The sequence below is a fragment of the Lynx canadensis genome, chromosome D2, assembly GCF_007474595.2.
Source record: "Lynx canadensis isolate LIC74 chromosome D2, mLynCan4.pri.v2, whole genome shotgun sequence".
NCBI lineage: Eukaryota > Metazoa > Chordata > Mammalia > Carnivora > Felidae > Lynx > Lynx canadensis.
The window spans coordinates 78,086,532-78,109,238 of NC_044313.2; the positions used below are offsets into that span (position 1 = coordinate 78,086,532).

At 39.6% G+C, this 22,707-nt stretch overlaps 2 protein-coding genes across 13 annotated transcripts in view; both read right to left on the reverse strand.

Moving 5' to 3' along the window:
• Positions 1-12,338, reverse strand: part of LOC115527635 (zinc finger protein 37A-like) — a 123,873-nt gene extending 111,535 nt beyond the window's left edge. The window contains exon 1 of one of the 3 annotated variants that reach the window (XM_030335411.1): positions 12,254-12,338. The gene's annotated coding sequence lies outside the window, so the exon portion shown is untranslated. The remainder of the gene's footprint in view (positions 1-12,253) is intronic. The other 2 variants (XM_032595230.1, XM_032595228.1) reach the window with 2 other exon arrangements.
• The window catches only part of LOC115527631 (zinc finger protein 33B-like), a 48,681-nt gene that overhangs the window by 13,315 nt on the left and 12,659 nt on the right, over positions 1-22,707 (reverse strand). For 3 of the 10 annotated variants that reach the window (XM_030335402.1, XM_030335395.1, XM_030335396.1), the window contains one exon: positions 12,254-12,349. In XM_030335402.1, coding sequence (XP_030191262.1) covers positions 12,254-12,349 — 96 coding nt within the window. Of the gene's footprint in view, positions 1-3,292; positions 3,298-12,253; positions 12,350-12,626; positions 13,476-22,033; positions 22,671-22,707 lie in introns of those variants that run through there. The other 7 variants (XM_030335399.1, XM_030335400.1, XM_030335387.1 and 4 more) reach the window with 6 other exon arrangements.

Here is a 22,707-nt window from a genome sequence, read left to right on the forward strand (position 1 = left end):
TCCCTTCCAATCAGCCTGAATCTAGATGCTGAGTGAGATCCTCCCCTTGGGACAGTGACAGGTCTTGGAACACCCTCAACTACTGAAAGCCACTAAAAATAAAAGAGGCTGGTTAGACAACATGAAAATTTGACAGGCAACCAAGAGCTAAGTCAGGGTCGAATGATAAGGTTCATCACCTACACCAGGCCATTCTTCCAATACTAGGAGAGGTGGCTGTTTTATCTAATGAACACAAACCAACACAGAGAATCAAGAAAAATACACAAAGAAATGTGTGTTCAAAACGAAAGAACAAGAAAAAAACCTAAGAATAAGTCCTTAATGGAATGGAGACAAGTGATTTACCTAATAAGGAGTTCAAAATAATAGTCATATAGATGCTCATCGAACTCAGGAGAAAACAGATGAACATGGTGAGAACCTCAACAAGAAGAAAGTACCAGAAAGTACCAAACAGAAAATACAGTAAGACAACTGACAAATACTAGAGGAATTCAAGAGCAGAACAATGAGGCAGAGTGAATCAGTAATCTGCAGTCAGACAGTGGAACTCACCCAATGAGAGCAGGGGGAAAAGTGAGCACAGCTGAAGAGACATGAGACAATATACAGCAGACCAACATTTGCATTATAGAAATCACAAAAGGGGATGAAAAAGAAAGGGGCAGAAAATTCACTGAGAGAAATAATAGCCGAAAACTTCCCCAAATTGGGGGGAAAAAAAGAAATCCATATTCAGGAAGCCCAGAAATTTCCAAGTAAGATGAATTCAAAAAACCCACACTGAAACACATTATGAGATGGAGTGCCAAAAATTAAAGACACGGAGAGAATGTTAAAAGTAGCAAAAAATCCACAACTGGTTCCAGAAAAGGGAACTCTCGTAAGATTATCAGATCCTTCAGCAGAAACCTTTCCAGTCAGAAGGCAGTGGCATGGTATATTCAAAGAATGGGAAAAGAAAAATCTTTACTGGACAACAATACACAGCAAAGCTCTCATTTAGAATCAAAGGACAAATGAGTTTCCCAAACAAAAGCCAGAATTCACCAACACCGGAAAAGCCTCACAAGAAATGTTAAAGGGATTTCTTTAAGTTGAAACAAAAGAATACAAATTAGTAACACGAAAACATATTAAAGTATAAATCTCACTGGTAAAAACAAATATATAGTGAAATTCAGAATATCCTAATGTTGTGAAGATAGTGGGTCAATCACCTACAAAAGCAGTATGAAACATAAAAGACCAAAGTACAAAAAATAACCATAATTACTTATAATCATTACTTAAGACATACAGAAGATTAAAAGATACAAGAATTGACATCAAAACCATAAAATAGGGAGGGGAAAATACAAACACAGAGCACTAGAATATGTTCAATCCTCAGTTGTTGTCATTTTAAAATTGACATTGTCCTGAAATACCCCATTAGACCAGATGGACTTTGCAGAGATATACAAACATTTCATCCACAAAGAAAACTTCTCAAGTACACGTGAACAATTTTCAAGGATTGACCATATATTAAGACAAAAAAACAAATCCTAGCAAATTTAAGAAGACCCAAACCCAATCAAACTTCTTTCCTGCATGAAGCTAGAAATCAATTACCAGTAAGAAAACTGGAAAATTCACAGATATGTGGAGACTACACAACACTCTCCTGAACAACCAATGAGTCAACAGAGAAACCAAGGGATACCTTGAGGCAAATAAAAATGGAAATACAACATATCAAAACTTAAAGGATACGGGAAAGGCAGTACTCAGACGGAAATTCATAGTGATAAACACTTACAATAAGAATCCAGAAACTTCTCAAACAAACAAACAAAAAACCTAACCTTACATCTCAAGGAACTAGAAAAAAAACAAGGACATGAAACCCAAGTTAGCAGAAGGAAGGAAAATAATCATGATCAGGGCAGAAATAAATGGAATATGATCTGAAAAGATCAATAAAATTAAGAGCTGGTTCCTTGAAAAGACAAACAAAATAAACTGAATTTTTACTAGACTAACCAAGACAAAGAGGACTCAAATAAATTAAATCAGAAAAGACAAAATATTATAACTCGTACCACAGAAACACAAAGGATTTTAAGAGACTACTATGAACAATTATGTCATAACAAATTTGACACTCTAGATGAGATGCATGAATCTCTAGAAAAATGGTCTACCAAGAGTGAATCATGATGAAATAAAACATGAAATCTGAACAGACCAATTAATACTAAGGAAACTGAATCAGGAAAAAAAAGCCTCTCTAAAAATAAAGCCCCCTCCCCACACCCACCAAATAAAGCCCAGGACCAAACACCTTCACTGGTGAATTCCACAAATCACCTAAAATAGAATACCATTCTCAAACTCCACCAAAAAATAGAAGAGGAGGGACATTTCCTAACTCATTTTACAAGGCCAGCATTACCATCATACCAAAACCGGACAATGATGCTACAAGAACAGAACATGACAGAATATCCCTGATGAACACAGATGCTAGAAAATATTAGCAAACTTAACGCAACAATACATTAAAAGGAAGATATACCGTAACCAAGTGTGATTTATTACAGGCACGCATGGATGGTCAAACATCCACAAATCCATCAACATGACACACATTACCAAAATAAAGGAAAAAAATCATAAGGTTATCCTGCAACAAAGTGGGGTTAAAGGGAACGCACCTCAACAGAATAATGGCCATATATAAAAAAACAAAAGCTAACAGCATACTCAATGGTGAAAAACTAAAAGCTTCTTCTCTAACATAAAGAACAAGACAAGGATGTCCATTCTTCCCACTTTTATTCAACACAGTAATGGAATTAAGTCCTAGCTGCAGAAATCAGAGAACAAAAATAAATAAATAAATGATATCCAGGTTGCTAAAGAAGTGAAACTATCACTATGTGAAGTCATATAATATATACAAAACCGTAAAGACTCCACCAAAAAACTGTTGGCACGGATATATGAATTAGGTTAAGATTGCAGAATAAAAAGAAAAAACAAGATATAAAAATCTGCTGCATTTCTATACACTAATAACAAAATAATAATGATAATAAATAATTAAGAAAATATTTACCTTTCCAATTGCACCAAAAATTATAAAATACCTAGGAATAAACTTAACCAAGAAGGAAGAAGATCTGTAATCTAAAAACTAGAAAACACCAATAAAAGAAATGGAAGACAACATGAACAGGTGGAAAGATATGCTATACTCTTAGATTGGAAGATTAGCATTAAAATGTCCTTACTGGGCTACCTGGGTGGCTCAGTCCGTTAAGCAACTGACTTCAATTCAGGTCATGATCCTATGGTTCATGAGTTCGAGCCCTGCAGTGGGCTCTTTGCTGACAGCTCAGATCCTGGAGCCTTCTTCGGATTCTGTGTCTCCCTGTCCCTCTGCCTCTCCCCCACTCATGCTGTCTCTCCATCTCTCAGAAACGAACATTAAAAACAAAGTTTTTTTTAAATGTCCTTACTACTCAAAGCAATCTACATACTCAATGCAATCCCTATGAAAATACCAATAGCAATTTTCACACTAGAAGAAATAATACTAAAATTTGTAGGTAGAACCAAAGAGGTTTTTTTTTTTTTTAATATTTGTTTATTTTGAGAGAAAAAAGACACACGCATGTGAGCAGGAAAGGGGCAGATAGAGAATCCCAAGCGGGCTCTGCACTGTCAGCGCAGATGCCAACACAGGCCTCGATCTCATGAATCATGAGATCATGACGTGAGCTGAAATCAATAGTTGAACACTAAACAACAGAGCCAGCCAGGAGCCCACACAAAAAATCCTGAATAGCCAAAGCAATCTTGAGAAGAAACAAGAAAGCAGAAGGTAGCATGCTTGCTGATTTCAAACTATACCACAAAGCTACTATAATCAAAACCGTATGCTATTGGCATAAATCCAGACACACAGATCCATGCAACAGAACAGGGAGTCCAGCAATAAACCCACGTCTAAATCAACTAATCTACGACAAAGGAGCCAAGAATATACAATAGGGAAAGGACAGTCACCACTTCAATAAATGGGGTTAGGAAATACGGACAGCCACATGCAAAAGAGTGAAATTAAACCGCTATCTTGCACCATACACAAACTCTAACTCAAAATGGATTGAAGACTGGAACACAAAACCTGAAACTATGAAAGTCCTCGAAGAAAACAGGCAGTAGGCTACACATCAATCTCGGCAATAAGTTTTTGTATTTGACCCTAAATACAAAGGCAACAAAAGCAAAAATGAGCACGTGGGACTGCATCAAACTAAAAAGCAAAGCAGACCATCAATCAAATCAAAGACAATCCACTGAATGGGAGAAACTATTTGCAACCATTTATCTGGTAAGGGGTTAATGTCCAAAACAGAACTAACATTACTCAATAAGAAAAATCAAATTTGACTTAAAATGGGCACAGGATATGAATAGACATTTTTCCAAAGAAGACATACAGACGACCAACAGGTACTTGAAAAAGGAACACTACATCATCAGGGAAGTACAAACCAAAACCACAATGAGATATCACTTCATGCTATTAGAATGACTATTACCAAAAAGAAAAGACATAACCACTGTTTACAAGGATGTGAAGAAAAGGAAACCCTTGGGTACTGTTCGTGGGAAGGTAAATTGTGAAGCCACCATAGAACACAACATCATAGTTAGTTCCTCAAAACATTAAAAATACAACTATCATATGATCCAGCAATTCCACTTCTGGGTACTTATCTGAAAAAAATGAAAACACTAACGTGAAAAGACATACACACATTTCTTCACTGTGCTACTATACAAATAAATGAAGAATGTATAAATAGTCATACATTAAGTTATATACGTTATGTATACTAAAGTACATATATTTTACATATGTATATATTTTGTATACATATCTTATAAACATGATATACATGTGGAATACTATTCAGTGATAATAAATAATGAAATCTTGCCATTTGGGGACACCATGGATAGATCCTGACGGCATTATGTAAAGTCACAGAAGTCACACAAAGGAAGAATAATACCGAATGATCTCACTTAAATGGAATTTGAAAAATAAAAACACAAATACAGTGATTTTATAGATCCAGGGAACATACTGGTGGTTGTCAGAGGTGTGGGTTTGGGGGTATGTGAAACGGGTGTGTGTGTGTGTGTGTGTGTGTGTGTGTGTGTGTGTGTGTGCGCGCGCGCGCGCGCGCGTGTGTATCAAAATGATGTATCGTCAAAATGACACCCCCACACATACACACCCTCTTCAACAACTGATGCTGAGGCAATTGGATAGCTACATGCAAAACAATTAAACTCGTTCCTCATACCATACACAAAAATGGGTAACAGACCTAAATGTAACAACTATTTATTTAAGGAAAATATAAGAATGAATGTATTTGTCCTTGGGATAGACACAACCCTTTTAGATACAACACCAAAACCAATAGTGACAAAAGATAGAACAGATAACCTGTATTTCATGAAACAAAAAACTCTTGCTGCAGAGCGCACAGCCAAGATAGTAAAATGACAACACCAAAACGGGAGAAAATATTTGTAAACAATATACCTAATTAGGGACTGATATACAGAATATGGAAAGAATGCTTACAACTCACCAATAAAAAGACAACTACAACTAAAATATTAATAAGGCAAATGCCTATTGAATATTAAGCTTGTATCCAGCAACCTTCCTATAAATGACTTCTATGTTGTAGGAGTGTGCCGCATTAGGATTCTTAGACAATCGAATCTCTGCAAAAAGAAGAGTTTTATTTCTTCCCTTGTCACCTTTCATATCCCTGTTTTGTTGCATTACCTAGGATTTCTACTAAGATGTCTAAATAAGAGTGGTGAAACCGGATGGCCCTGACTTGCTCCTGATCTTAGAGAGAAAGCACCCAGTTTCTCTTTATTATATGTGATGTTAACAGATTTTTTGGTAGATGTTTTTCATCAACTTGAGGAAATTCTCTATTCCTAGTTTGCTGAATTTTAATCATACATGGATTCTGTTAAATGCTTCTTCTGCATCAAAGGATCCTATCAAAGGATCATACAGTTTTTCTTTCTGCAGCTTACTGATGGGATGGATTATGTTAATTGATTTTTGAATGTTGAATGAGCTTGCAGGTTTGGAATAAATCCTAATTCGTCATGGTATATAATTCTTTTCCTACACCGTTGGACTTTATTTGGAGTTCTGCATCTATATTCCTAAGAATTATTTGTAGTTTTTCTTCCAAGAGCGACCATCTGCTTTTGCGATTAAGGAAACAATTCTTTGGCCTTAAAGAAAGAGTGGAAAAGTTCCCTCTAACTACAAATCATCCCTAGGAATTTACAAAAAGGCCACTCGAGGTAATAAATAAATTCAGAAAAGCTGTAAGCCACAATATAACCACCCCCAAATCAGGTGAGGCTTCTATGCAACTGCAATCAACAATCTGAAAGGAAATTAATAAAGCAATTTTATGTATAACAGCATCTTTGTCAGCCTATGGTAGATTACGCTGATTGGTTCTGGAATGTTGAACCACTTTTGCATACTGGGAATATATCCCACTCGGTCACAGTGTAGGATTCTTTTTATATATGGCTAGTTTCTATTTGCTAATACTTTGTTAAGGAATTGTGCTAGTAAATTTATGGGACATATCGATCTATAGATTGATTGTTTCCTGGGCAATCGTTACATGGTTTTGGTATCGGGATAAGAAAAAAACTCCATTAGAACTGTTTCCTTCTAGGAAAAAAAAAAAAAAAAAAAAAAAAAGGAGGTTAGAGTGGGAGAGAGCCAAAGCAGAAGAGACTCTTAAAAACTGAGAACAAACTGTGGGTTGATGGGGGGTGGGAGGGAGGGGAGGGTGGGTGATGGGTAGTGAAGAGGGCATCTTTTGGGATGAGCACTGAGTGTTGTATGGAAGGCAATTTGACAATAAACTTCATATATTGAAAAAAAAAAGAACTTTTTCCTTCTATTTTTCTACAAGAGATTGTGTAAAATCAGTGTTAATTCCTCCTTAAATGGTTACATGTTTGATAGATGGTAAAAACATCTGTAGATTTTTTTAATCTATTTTTTTACATTAAATTTCTTTAATTCAAATTATCTACGTCACCTTTATGACAATCTATGGACCATCCAAATTGTCCATGTCATCTTGAGTTTGGTAGTTTAGGATTTCTAAAGAATTGATCCATCTCTTCTTGACTGTCAAATTAAAAGCATAACATTTAAAGTATCACCCTGTTAATGAATGCAGAAGTGATAGCGCCACTCATTGGTGGTTTGGGGTGTGTGTGCGTGTGTGTGAAGACTGCTAGGTTTATCAATTTTATTTTTTTTCTAAGCACTGGCTTTGTATCATTAGGTTTCTCTGTTTTCCTATTATAAACTTCATTGATTTCTGCTTTTTTCATTTTCTTTCTCCTACTTGCTGTGGATTTACTCTGTTCTTTTCCACTTTCTTCAGGTAGAAAGTTCATTATGGATTCGAGACCTTTCATCTTATCCAATGTTAGCATTTATTACTATAAACTTCCATAACAGCACTTTAAGCTGCTTCACACACAAATTGGTATACTTTTTCATTTAGTTCTAAGTATTTTTAAAATTTCCTTTGAGACTTCTTTGATTCATGCTTTACTTACATGGGTCTTGTTTAATTCGTAAGGTTTGTTGACTCCCTGTTACTGATTCAGTTTTTCTTTTTTGTTTTTTGTTTTGGGTTTTTTTTTTTTTTTTGGGAGGGGGGTAATGTTTTTATTTATTTTTGAGAGAGAGACAAAACACAAGTCGGGGAGGGGCAGAGAGAGAGGGAAACACAGAATCTGAAGCAAGATCTAGGCTCTGAGCTGTAAGCACAGAGCCCAGCATGGGGCTTGAACTCACAATCCGTGAGATCATGACCTGAGCCGAAGTCAGACCCCAACCAACTCAGCCACACAGGTGTCCCCACAGTTTGATTTCTTTATGTACGGACAACATAGCATGATTTCAGTTCTGCAAAATTTCCTAAGCTTTCTTCATGGCCCAGTATATGTTTTACCTTACTGAATGCTCCACGAGCACTGGAGGAGAACACATATCCTGCTCTTTTAGGTAGTATTCCTAACCAACTGAGCCACTCAGGTACCCCAGTCTTTTAGGTAGTATTCTACATTTTCGTTCAATCCTGTTCAGGGATGTGCTCTGCAGCTCTTCCACATCTGCTATTAATTCATATCTGTTGTCTACAAGTTCTACCAATTACTAACAGTAAGGTGCTGAATTCCCCAAATATAATTGAAGATTTGTTTATTTATCCGTTCAGTTCAGTCAGTTTTGATTTGTGTCCTAGGAGGTTCTGTTGTTTGGTGCGGTCACATTTTGGATCACTGCCTGTTTTCCTCTAATAATTTTCTTTGCTGTCGAGACTACTTTATCTGATATTCATGGAGTCAATCTTGCTTTTGTTTTCATTAATATTTGCATAGTACATCTTTTTCATAAAATTTTATTGTTGATTTTTGAGAGAGAGAAACAGAGCATGAGCAGGGTAGGGGAAGAGAGAGAGGGAGACACAGTATCTGAAGCAGGTTCCAGGATCTCAACTGTCACCACAGAGCCTGACGTGGGGATCAAACTCACGAACTGTGAGATCATGACCTGAGCCAACTCAGATGCTTAACCGAGCCACCCAGGCGCCCCCATCTTTTTCTATTCCCTATCAACCTCACTATGTTCTCTCTGAAGTGAATTTTTTGTAGATAACATATTTCTGCATCATGTTTTCTGTTTCATGCAGTCTACCAATTTATACGCCTATTGGTGTATTTAGTGCATTTACACTGATGGTGAACACTGCTAATGTCAAGGTTTAAGTCTGCCATTTTATTTTTCGATTGTTTTCTCAATTTCTCATTCATCTGTTCCTAACTTATTTTCTTACTGGTTACCTGAACATTTTTTTAAACATTCCATCTTCATTAATTTAGAGTATTTCATTTCTTTCTGTTTATACTATTTCTGAGTGTACCACTTCAAGTAATTTTTTAGTGGTTGTTCTAGGTATATGAGACCATTTCTAGGTAAAAGGCACATATATAATTTATCATAGTCTTCTCGGATCAAAACATCTTATCACTTCAAGAGAAATGTAACACTTTAATTCCATGTAAAGCCCTTTATTCTATCTTTTAAATGTAATTATATCATTTTCTCCACACATAGAGCATCAAATCATGAGATATTTCTAAATTTTGCCTGAATCAAATATGATTATAGAAACTCATGAGAAGGAAACTCCATTACTTTTACCCTTATTTTTGCCACTTCCATTTTCTTTCTTTTCTAAAGTTCCAGCTTTTTTTTTTTTTTTTTTTTTTTTTAATTTTTTTTTTAACGTTTATTTATTTTTGAGACAGAGAGAGACAGAGCATGAACAGGGGAGGGGCAGAGAGAGAGGGAGACACAGAATCTGAAACAGGCTCCAGGCTCTGAGCTGTCAGCACCGAGCCCGACACGGGGCTCGAACTCATGGACCGTGAGATCATGACCTGAGCCGAAGTCGGACGCTTAACCGACCAAGCCACCCAGGCGCCCCTAAAGTTCCAGCTTTCTAGTGTTATTTCCTTTCGATTCAGAGAACTTCCTCTAGCCATTTTTAAAAGCTTTGTTTGCTTACAACACTTTCTCTTAGTTTTCCTTTTTATGGTATCTTCAGCTCTCCTTTCATGAATATATGTTCATAAGATACCGCTTTTGTCTGAAAGTTCTTTTCTTTCAGTATCAAATAAGGGCATTATTTCCCTCTAGCTTCCATGCTTTTGGCTGAAACATCCACTATCATTTCCAAAGAAAAGGAGATGTTTCTCTCCGGCTACTTTGAAACATTCTCTTGTTTTTAGAAATGTAATCATGACATGCCATTGGCGTGGATCCCTTTGCATTTATCTTACTTGGAGTTCACGCAGATTCTTCAATGAATACTATTAGGTCTTCTGCCGAACTTGGGAAGCTTTCAACCATTATTCTTTAAAATCCTTCAAGTCCCACCCTCTCTTCCCTTTCTGTTACTCTTCTTCCCGACACAGAGAGAATCCACCCTCCTCTCGTTACCTCCATGCCTTCCAATCGGGACTGACCATAATCACCCTTAAGGAAAACGACAAGCGTCCTCTAGCGACATCTGTAGTGCTTATGCTCTTCCCAATATCTTCTCCACGGGCGAGAAAGATCTTATAAACATAAACCACGCATTGCTTGTTAACCAAAATATACTAAAAAGGATAACATTAAAAACTTTAATAAGACTTATGATATTTACCTTGTGGACCACAACTGCCTGACGTCATTTCCTGTCCCACACTCATCAATCACTCACTCCCCTCTGGCCATTGTGACTTTTTTTTTTTCCCCGCTATTTCCCAAAAAACACCAAACACATTCCTGCTCATTGGCTTAGTGGGTGCTATTCCCCTTGCTGAGAAGAGGCAGAAACCACCCAACTCACACAAACATTTCACTCAAATCCTGCTCTAATGGTGGCTGATCTCCTACTTTAGGTCTCCCCTGACTACTCTTCTTAAAGCAGCACAATTTAACTCTGCCCTAATTTCCAAGGTCATTTTATACCACTACACAGCGTTAATACGCAGAAGTATCTCTTTCTAGTGCTACTTTTTAAATGTATGAGACATATAACTATATAAATTCAAGGTGCACATTAGTTTCAGACAATTATATACTGTATTATGACTGCTACTGTACCAATAATCAGCACCTTTATTATGTTACACAATTCCCATGCCTTATTAGTGATTGGAACGATTCAGTTCTGGTGTCTTGGCAAGTGTGATTATCACAATACGATACCGTCTGCATTCTTGATATGGTATCCGCCATCTCTACGGCTTACTTATCTCTTCTGATCTTGTACCATCCCTCCTTTCCCACTCCCCATCCCCTGGGAACCACCACAGTACCCTCTGTTATCATGAGTTTCCCTTTTCCGGATTCCAGATATAAGTGACACCACACGGTAACTGTCTTTCTCTTAAAGTGGCAAGATGTCATTTCTCATGACTGAATGATACTACTCTCTTTTCTTCCTTTAGCCATTCATGAACTGACGAGCACGCAGGTTGTGTCCAGATCTGGCTATTGTGAATACGGCCGTGATACACATGAATGTGTATATTCTCTTCGATATCCTCTTTTCATTTTCTTTGGGTATGTTCCCAAGTACAACTGCGGGATCCTAGGACAGTTCTATATTTAACTGCCTGAGGAATCTCCACACCCTCTTCCACAGTAGGTGAACCAATTTACATCACCACCACCGACAGTGCACAAGAGTTCCCTTTTCTCCTCATCCTCGCCAACACTTGTTCTCTCTTGTCTTCTTGGTGCTAGCCATTCTAAATGGTGTGATGTGGCTCGGATGCGCATGTCCCTCACGTTAGTGATGTTGACCACCTCTGCGTGTATCTCTTGGCCACTAGTGCTACTTGTATAAAGTCACTGGCACATTATTCTTTCACTGCCATGGCATTTATTAATTGTTTTTAATCAAAAAAATTTTTTTTCATGTTTATCCATTTTTGAGAGAGAGAGACAGAGCACGAGTGGGGGAGAGCCAAGAGAGAGGGAGACACAGAATCTGAAGCAAGCTCCAGGCTCTGAGCTGTCAGCACAGAGCCCGATGCAGGGCTCGACTCATGGACAGCAAGATCATGACCTGAGCTGAAGTCAGACGCTCAACTGACTGAGCCACCCACGAGCCTCTCACTACTATGGTATTTAGACAACAACAAGCACTCAAAAATTATTTAGGTCGGAAAATCAGTGTATGAAACAATGCCTGGGAACAGCAGGAATGCAGTGCAACAACGCAGGTAAGGTCGGAGGCTGACACTGCTTTGAGAAACACAGACTCATTCAGGAAAACGATGGCAAAGGGGAGGAAGGCAAAGATTGGTCTGTTGACCAATGTAAGAATGGTGAATATTCAAAACGTGAATCAAACTGGAACATTTTTCGTGAGAGCAGAATCTGGAGGTTTGGTTCAATAACCAGTATTCTCAGTCACTCACTGGATTATGACTTCTAAACAGGTACCTTAAAAACACATTCCAAAGTTGTCCAGCCCTGGGTTAATCATGGGAAGATAATAAATGTCCTGATGCTCATCGGTGCCGTTATGTATCAACTCACCTGGGAGGCTCTGGCTTGGGAATTCTTCCTCCGATATCCATGGCTCCTCTCCTTGCTCCAGCCTGAAGATCACCTCTGGTTTGGTAGCACAGGACCCTGTCAACGTGAAATCATTCAGGATTCAGACCAGGTGGCCTAGACTTCAGGGCCTCTGGAAGAGGAGGAAGCCGCTGCAGCTGCTCAGTGAAGAAGCCACGGAACACTTCACTGGAGAGGTAAACACAACTACCTTCCTGGCGCCCAAAAGTGGTCAATCGGCAATGACTCCTGAATTCCGATCTTAAATATCATTCAACGCGGCACCGAGCCTATACGCCTCATAATTAACACAATCAAAACATGCTACTTGGAATTATATAAAAACAGTCCTTACCCACTGAGACAAGGTGGCTGTAGTTCTCCAGCATCACGTCCCTGTACAGGGACCTCTGACTTGAGTCCAAGCACTGCCACTCCTCCTGGGTGAAGCCCACGGTCACATCCTTAAATGATACTGATCCCTGGAATTTCTGTTCAATCTGAAATGTTCAGAAGTGGGTGACATGGAAAAGCTGTATGGGAACCCATCATTCTCATGATTACCAAAATAGTCTGCAGAAGGTGTGTTTGGCTTTAGGCTTTGAGGGAAGACGAGAAATCTAACAAACACTATGCCATTGCTTCAGGGTATTATTAATGTAAAAATCACCGAATCCCACAATGTACCCGGAACTGTTCCAATTCTTAGAAATGCTAAGATTAATAAAACTGTTCTTGTATTCAAGGAGCACATATTCTGATAAGAAAACATGCAGTAACAGGTTACAATCACTAAGGTGAAGTACGCATAATACAGACTAAAACAAACAAGCAGCAAAATTAGCTCTGTGAGGGGCCTCACTGAACAACGGCTGTAGGAGAACAGGAACCCCGTGCTCTCATGAACACAGGGTCATGGTCCCAGGTGCAAGCAAAGGCGGGACTCCTTTAACACATTTGCGAAATGAGAAGAGGGCAAATGGTGGAGGAAAAGATAAGAATCCACCCTGGATCTGTGATGACAGGAAGGGCCATAAAGGAATTCATGGAATGGATCACAGAGTAAATTTAGACGGAGTCTTCAAAATGTGTGAACACTTTCCACCTTAAAGAATATTTTGGAGTACTGGGGCGCCCGGGTAACTCAGTAGGTTGAGCGTCCGAGTTCGACTCAGGTCACAATTTCGCAATTCGTGAGTTCAAGCCCCGCGCTGGGCTCTGCTGACAGCTCGGAGCCTGGAGCCTGTTTCGGATTCTGTGTCTCCCTTTCTCCCTGCCCCTTCCCTGCTCACGATCTGTCTCTCAAAAATGAATAAACATTAAAAAAAATTAAAAAAAAAAAGAACACTTTTGAGTACTACCAAACTTGATATTTATGAATTACATGAATATACTATCAATACATTTTGTTACAAATTTTTATTCTCCAGTTTATTTATTTTTTATTTTTTTTCAACGTTTTTATTTTTATTTTTGGGACAGAGAGAGACAGAGCATGAACGGGGGAGGGGCAGAGAGAGAGGGAGACACAGAATCTGAAACAGGCTCCAGGCTCTGAGCCATCAGCCCAGAGCCTGACGCGGGGCTCGAACTCACGGACCGCGAGATTGTGACCTGGCTGAAGTCGGATGCTTAACCGACTGCGCCACCCAGGCGCCCCTTATTCTCCAGTTTAAAAGGTAAAAGCAGAAGGGTGCCTGGGGGGCTAAGTTTGGCTCAGGTCATGATCTCACTGGTCACGGGTTTGAACCCCACATCGTTTTCTGTATGGACAGCATGAAGCCTGCTTGGGATTCTGTATCTCCCTCTCTCCCTGCTCCTCCCCAACTCATGTTCTGTCTTTGTCTCTCCCTCTCTCTCTCTCTCTCTCTCAAAAATAAACATAAAAAAGTTAAAAAAATATATGTAAATAACATGTTTCTACCTGTTGATGCAGCTACATATCGTGAGTATAAAGTCTGAGGTTCCTTAAGTATCTGAAGTGGGAGAATACACTGAGACATGACAAGTCTATGAAGAAGTGAGGTGGAGCAAGATGATAAAATCAGCAGCACACAAAGATCTTCCTGAGTCATTTTCAAAACCAGTAGGCACCTCAGGAACCACTGAGAACACTTCCAGTATCACTTGTAATGTGAGTTCCGGTTCCCACATTTCAAGTAGCAAATTGGCAGAAGAGGCATCTCCTGGTAGACTCGGACTCAAGAGATCTCAAATTTGTCCACTTCTCAAACTGCATTTTCTGCAAATGAACTATTCTATATAGATCCCGAATGTAAATCCTTATATGCTTCTGTAATTTCAGTACCTACAGCATAAAGGTGGTGTAGGATTGCACTAGCTAATCCAGAAAACTTACTTAACATAGTATTATCCAGGCACATGATTAGAATTCACCAATCAAGAGATATATTCAATTCCAAATCATTCCTGACATACCAGCTCTGTCCTTTAATGAAACTGCTTCAAGAATTTTTTTTAGGTTTCTTTATTTATTTTGAGAGAGAGAAAGAGCACGAGCAGGGGAAGGGCAGAGAGAAAGGGACAGAGAGGATCCCAAGCAGGCTCCATGCTGTGAGAGTGGAGCCCCAAGCACGGCTCCATCCCAGGAACCGTGAGATCATGACCTGGACCGAAATCAAGAGAAGGATGCTAAAGTGACTGAGCCACCCAGGTGCCCCATCAAACTGTTTGAAAAACAGTATTACAAATATTCTTCATTAAGGAAAACAAAATACTTCAGAGGGCTTCCACAAAATACGGGATAGCAGAAGATGACTGAAGTAAATGTAAAGGTCGAATTGCAGTAATAATAAAGGTCCTTTCATATGTTAATAGAAAATTACAAACTATAACCACAATTTAAACTTAAATGATAATTAATATTAGAATAAAACTTAAATACTGAACCACTCTAAAAGGAGTAAACTTTAAGTCCTGGTCCCCCAGCCTTCCCATAAGGGTACATTACAAATCCTGCCCCTGACATGAACCTGGGCCACGTGACTTGCTTTGTCCAATGAAAAGTAGTACAAGGGAAATGTGTCACTTCAGGGAGAAGTTTTCAGAGACATCATCCTTCATCCTTGACCCCACAATGCACAGCACAGGGAACAGAGCCACGCCTTAGCCCCTAAGATCACAGACACAAACAAAAAATAAATTTAGGAATCCTTTGTTACGACACAAGCTGACTGATGCAGTGTTGAAAAAACAAAACAAAATAATCCAATAAAATACAAAAGAACAACCTCTAGAGACCACCTGTGTATACAACAGGCTTGAGCAGTCAAAGCTTGAGCAAGGCAAAAGGACCCACAGCGACCACGACCACGACCACCAAGCTGACGTGAACAGGCTCATTAAGCCACAGGCCCTCACTGACCAATGGGCTGCCCACGGCAGGCACAGTGCCTAAGATTACCAAAAAAGGGGGAAAAGTTACAGCTACTCTAGAACTACAGCCCCTCACCACCGCCTAGTAGCAGACGGTCTCCCCTTTGCCATCCTGCCAGCTGTTCCCTTGCAGGATATCCAGTAAACTTCTATTTCTTCTGTTCTGTCTTGAGTGAATTCTTCACTGGCGCCCCTGCCGGCTCCCACTCAGTCGGGGTGCCCCACACAACCAAGAAAAAGCATAGGGAAGAAATACATTGTCAGATGGAGGGACTAAAGCCTAACAAGAACAAATACAAATGGGTTACGTCACCCAATACAAAAAACAATTATGTTATTTTAGGCTTGAAAATCTTGTCTTTTCATTTTTAACCAGAAATGAAAAATCATAAGGAAAACAAAACAAGATCCCCACCGTAGGACTTACAGTAACGTCAAAATCACGTGAGTTCTTTTAATGCCCTACACAGTTCTAAGAGTTTATCCTTATAAAGAGCGATGTCTCATTCTTAGAATCCTCACCAGCTGGCACACATTAGGACACGTACTAACTATTCATAAATGGTTAATGAACGAAGTGAATGAAGGCCTAATTAAGGTACATTACAGGGAATACCAACTGCAGTGAAAGGGAGACTTATTTCAATGATAAAAACAGATGCAGTCAAATGGAACAGAAGAGACACCCCCCAATAAACCCACGCATATATGGTCGACTGATTTTTGACAGAGTGCTGAAAACACACAATGGGGATGGGATAGTCTCTTCAGTAAAAGGTGGCGGGATAACGGGACACCTACATGCAAGAGAATGAAACTATACCCCTATCTTACACCACTCATACAAATTAACTTGAAATGAATCAGACTTAAACATAAGAACTGATACCATACAATTCCTAGAAGAAAACATAGGGGAGAAGCTCAATATTGTTCTTTAGGATGATGTTTTCTTTGGATAAGATGCCAAAAGCAAGGCAACAAAAGCTCAAACAAGACTTTATCGAACTTAAGAGCCCTGCCCAGCAAACAGTCCATAAACTGAAAAGTAACTTACAGATTGGGAAAAGACATTCACAAATCATGTATCTGATAAGACGTCAATATCCAAAATGTATACACAACTCATACAATACAAAAACCAAAAAGCAAATAATGCAATTAAAATGAACAAAGGACCTGAACAGACATTTTTCCAAAGACCTACAAAGGGCCAATCCAATATGTATATGCAATGGTGCTCAATACCATGAATCATCAAGGAAATGCAAATCGAAACCACAATGAGATACCACTTTCACACCTCTCAGAATAGCTATTATCAAAAAGACAAGAGATAACAAATGGCAAGAATGTGGCATGAAGGGAACCCTCATTCACTGTTGGTGAGAATGTAAACTGGTGCTGCCACCTTGGAAAACACTACGGCGGTCCCTCAAAAAATTAAAAATGGAACTATCAGATGATCTAGCAATCCCAATTTTAGGTACAAATCCAAAAGGGATGGAAAGAAAACTGCAAAAGACACCTGTAATCCCCTGTTCACTGCAGCACTATGGACAATAGCTGAGGCATGACACAGCCTAAGTATCCATCAACAGAGGAATGGGGTAATGAGAATGTGTGTATATATATAAATACGTATATATATAGACACACCCACACAATGGAATACTATTCAACCATAAAACAAAGGAAATCCTGCCATTTGTGACAATATGGACAGACCTTGAGGGCACCATGCTAAATGAAATAAGTCAGAGGGAAAAGAAATACCATATAGTATAACTTACCATATATAAGTAGTATCTCAAAAACAAACAAACAAAAACAAAAACAAAATCCCTATCTCATAGTAACACAGCATAAAATAGGGATTGCCAGAGGCTGGGAGGAGAAGGAAAATATGGGATGTTGTAAGCCAGGGTGATGAGTTCGAGCCCCATATTTCGTGCAGAGCCTACTTAACAATGAAGAAAGAAAAGAAGAGAGGGAAATAAACTAACTCCAGGTAAAGATGGCAATACATATAATGAATACCTAAAAAAGTAGAAACAAAATAAAACACAATTTTGGGGGGAAAGCAGGAGGAAATACTCAAGAATTCTTGTTACATATTCAAAATATCTTTGACACTAAATACTAAATCCAAACAAGAACATATCCCTTACCAGCAAAAAATACCTTTCCTGGTTAATCTCTTTCATGGACAGATACATAATTCCAAAACAAAATATTATCATAACCAGGTTAGGTTTATTTCAGAAATATCTCTTTAGTTTTATATTTAAAATTAATGTATTAATTTTACATTACATTTAACGTAATTTACTAAGATAATGGAGATAAATCATATCATGATTTCAATAGATGACCAAAACCATTTAATAAAATTAAATAGGCACTCATGAAAAAAAGAAAAATTTTACATAACTAGGAACAGAACTGCATATCCTTGATGTCATCAAGAAATGCAAAAAAATACAGCAAAAATCCATACTGAAAGGAAAGCTTCCCCCTTACTCTTGCTTCTATTTAATATTATATATTTGAGGACGTAAGAAGGCAATAAAGAAAAAAAGGTATAAAAACTGGAAAACAGTGTCACTATTCCCAGATTATACATGTGTATACATAAAAAAATCCACACATTTGGGAGGTAAACTATTATAGTATAGTAAATTAGTGTAGAAAACTTGTTGGAAATAAGGTCAATATATAAAAAATAACATGCCAGCAACAAGCAATTAAAAAGTGCAAATAAAAATATATTTAAATTTTAATACATAATACTGGGTGGCTTAGTTGAACACCAGACTCTTGATTTCTGCTGTGGTCATTACCCCAGGGACGTGGGATCCATGCTCATTCGGGCTACACCCTGAGTGTGGAGTTGGCTGAAGATTTTCCCTGTCCCCCTCTCCCAGCTCCCGCTCTCTCTCGCCGGGGGGGGGGGAGGATACATGTATATTAAAAAACATGAAATGCACAGAAATAATTCTAACAACAGGTATGCAAGAATTCAACCCGAAAACTATAATATTACTGAACACTTATATACCATAAATTTATGAAATTTGCACAAACTCAATAATCAGACACATACAAATTAAACAGTGAAGTTTTTAACCATTTGAAATAGAAATAACTTCAGTATCTGGAGAAGACACAGGTTTCTTTTTTTTTTTTTTTTTTAATTTTTTTTTTAACGTTTATTTATTTTTGAGACAGAGAGAGACAGAGCATGAGTGGGGGAGGGACAGGGAGAGAGGGAGACACAGAATCGGAAGCAGGCTCCAGGCTCTGAGCCATGAGCCCAGAGCCCGACGCGGGGCTCGAACTCACGAACCGTGAGATCGTGACCTGAGCTGAAGTCAGACACTTAACCGACTGAGCCACCCAGGCACCCAAGACACAGTTTTCTGATGAGTAACAATTTACCTAGAAAAATGAGAAATCCTAATATCCTGTAACTCAAAAATATTAATCACTGGACACTGGACCAGTGATTCTTAAACTTAATCTGTTATCAACCATCACACGGACATCCCGTAAGAACACAGATTGCTGGGCCTGGCCTCCAAAAGTTCTCTTCCAGTAGGTTTCGGATGGTGGATCACAATCTGCATGTCAAACAAGTTTCGAGGTGACGCTGCCATTTCTGGCCAAAGATCCTCACTCTGAGAAGCAATGCTCCAGGGTCTGGAGATACATCTGCATTTACCATAGAGAATGACAAGGATATTCACAGCAGCTGTTATATTAATGAAACACGCAAATTACCTACATGTCTATCAGTAAAATATAGTATTTAGAATACAGTGTGGCCACACAGCGGGAAAATCCAACATTAAAAGAAACAAACTACAGGGGTGTCTAGGTGGTAAAGCATGTGACTCTTGATTTCGGCTCAGGTCATGATCTCACTGTCGTGAGACTGACCTCTGGCACTGAGTCCGCAGCCTGATTAAGATTCTAATTAAAAAAAAAAAAAAAGGAAATAAGCTACATATGGATAGATCTCAAATTACTAGTGAACTAAGAGAAAATGCCTGTCAATTACACATTAAGATAATTTACATATTTTAGAAGTACTCAAAGCAATAAACAGTATTATTCAACCATTTTTCCAGTATCCATCAAAAGAGACAAAGAGTCTCCTGGAAAGAGTGGTCAGTAAATACAATTGAATCATTGGCAACCTTTACCTGGACAGATCCCAAACAGTGAAGAAGAAAAACCAAGGTAGAAAGCTATGGGATGAATCTGACGGAGAAGCTCAGACAGACTTACTGGAGAATTTAACTTTAAACGATAGGCTATACAACTCGCATACACAACCCAGCTAAAGTACTCATGGAGAGTTCTTTTTTTTTTTTTTTTTTTTTTTTTTTAACATTTTATTTATTTTTGAGACAGAGAGAGACAGAGCATGAACAAGGGAGGGTGAGAGAGAGAGAGCGGGAGACACAGAATCTGAAGCAGGCTCCAGGCTCTGAGCTGTCAGCACAGAGCCTGACGCGGGGCTCAAACTCACAGAGTGTGAGATCCTGACCTGAGCCAAACTCAAAAGCTCAACCTACTGAGCCACCTAGGCGCCCCTAAACATATCAGGTTTAATACCAGGATCGAACAAGACTATCATTAAATTAACTACCTGAACTAGCTCTTGAACCCTTTTACTTTCAGTGAGGAATAGTTTTAGGCACTCATTTCAGGGCTGTCACAGGAAGGTTATTCACTATGTGTACCTATGTTAAGACCAAAACTTCTTTGATATCATCCAAAAAGTCTGTGTCTTGAAAAAACTGTCTGTATGCAAAAGACTGTCTTCCTTTCTCCATGGTTTTCAGAAACAGAGATATTATTTGTAGGTCAGCTTAGAAACACTAAAATATAGAATGATCAGCATGCATCTACAAGCCATCTTAGCCTTGCTATTGATCTGTTACTTTGTATTTTCTGTAAAGGTAGATTTCTATCTATTGCTAATTTCCCATTAGTATGGGACTCACAAATCTCACCAGGTCCACTGCAAAATAATGTGGGGAATGAACAACTTACCTGGGATTTGTTCATTTTCTGGTGTCTTGGAAAAGTGTAGACAACTCTGGTGATGTGCTGAGTTACAGGAGAAATGAGGTCCTAAAAGAGCTGGCCTGCCTGGTGGCTCCTGAATGCTCCTGCCCTATAAAACTATACAACCCAATAGATAGGAAGAGCGTCAGTGCCTTTCACCTTCAGAAAGGACAACAGATGTTCAAAGACCACCTATCTAACAGGACTCTGACACAATCATGTAGTAGCTGTTGGGCATAAATGTTTTCACTGGGTAAACGTAAATATTTGCTTCCTGGGGATTTTTTTCAGTTTAAACCTCTCTAGATGCTCACAAAAAATTTTTCAACAAAAAAGTTAGTTTAAATAAAAACATCAACTCAGTGACGTAACATTAACTCTCCACCAAACTACTGTAAAAAACATTCCCGACCTGGGGCACCTGGGTGGCTCAGTCAGTTAAGCCTCTACTCTTTCAGGTCAAGATCTCAGGGTTCGTGGGATCAAGCCCCACATCAGGCTCTGCGTTGACAGTGTTGAACCGGCTTGGGATTCTCTCTCCCTCTTTCTCTGCTTCTTCTGGGTTCTCGCACTCGCTCGCTCGCTCGCTCTCTCCCCAAAATAAGTAAACTTAAAAAAATACTCCTGATTAAACTGTTTATCAATTTCCCTACTGTTACTAAACCTTTGATTACTGATTACACAGAAAACGATAAAAAGCAATGCTTTAATGAAAGGTCTATGTTTTCATTTCTTGATCCTGGTTGCCATTTCTCAAAAGGCTCTTTTTAAAAGTAATTTGCCTTTCCTCGTGTGGAAAAGCAGGCAGTCTCTCTGGAGTCGGGAGACACAACTTCCAGTCTTCGCCACTAACAAACTGTGATTCTGAATAAGTCAGTAACCTTCGAGAAGAAAAACAAACAAACAAACAAACAAACAAACAAACAATGTTTCTATTCAATGAGACAAAAAGTAAGGGATTCTTGGGAGATCCTTCCCTAATGCCGGACTGAGTAACACCACACCTCAAGAAGCAGTCACCGACCCGACTTGGAGAGCCGCTCAGACTCCAGGAAGGATACAAGGAGAACCAAGAGGCGGGGCGGTAACCGAGTCAGCCCAGGCAGGGGCGCCCGTCTTCCCGGACCACCCCGCCTCCACCCGACGCGCTCGCGCCCCCCTCCCGGCCGCAGCCCCGTCCCTCTCCCACCGCCTCCGGGCACACGCCCTCCTCCCGCGGCCTCCAGAACCGGGCCCCGCGAACGGCCCCGGCCGCTCCGGCAGGGACTGAGCACCGGGGGGCCCGACCTCTAGTGCTGATGGACACGTCCCCATCCCGCCGTCACCGGTCCACGGACCTCCTCCACACGATCGGGCACCGACCACCAGGGCACAGACTCCCGGGCACAAGGCGCCCCCATTGGTCCTTGCCCAACAGTCCCGGGCTCCCCGATCCCTCCCTCAATACGGAGAACTGACCCCAGTAAAGGTCAGAGACCCAGCAACTCCGGAAGCGGCTCTTAACGCGAGAAGAAACCGGAAGGAAGAAAAAACGGGGCGGAAGCGCACAGAGGCAGAAGGCGGTACCAGGGGTGCGTAGAACCAGGCACCTGCGAAACCAGGCACTCGCAGAACCAGACAGTGGGAGCAGTCAGCGCTGAAAGCCAGAGCTACCATTTCGTGCAGACTCCGCGGGCGGCGACGGAGGTTAGCTGAGAGTGTATCTTTATCTAGCGTGAGAAAGTTGGTGTGCTTGACATAGTTACCCAAGCAGAAGAGCCCGTCAGGGACTCCCCAAAAGTTGCAGATTACATCTGAGATCAATGTGCACCCAGTGTGTAATTTAGACACACAAGTGTCAGGAATAGGAACCTGCTTGTCGACTTCACTTTTTTAAATACTAGGATTTAAAAAAAGATTCCATCAAGCAATAAAAGAATTTTTTAAATAAAAAAATGTATCTGACACCGTCAGCGATTCTC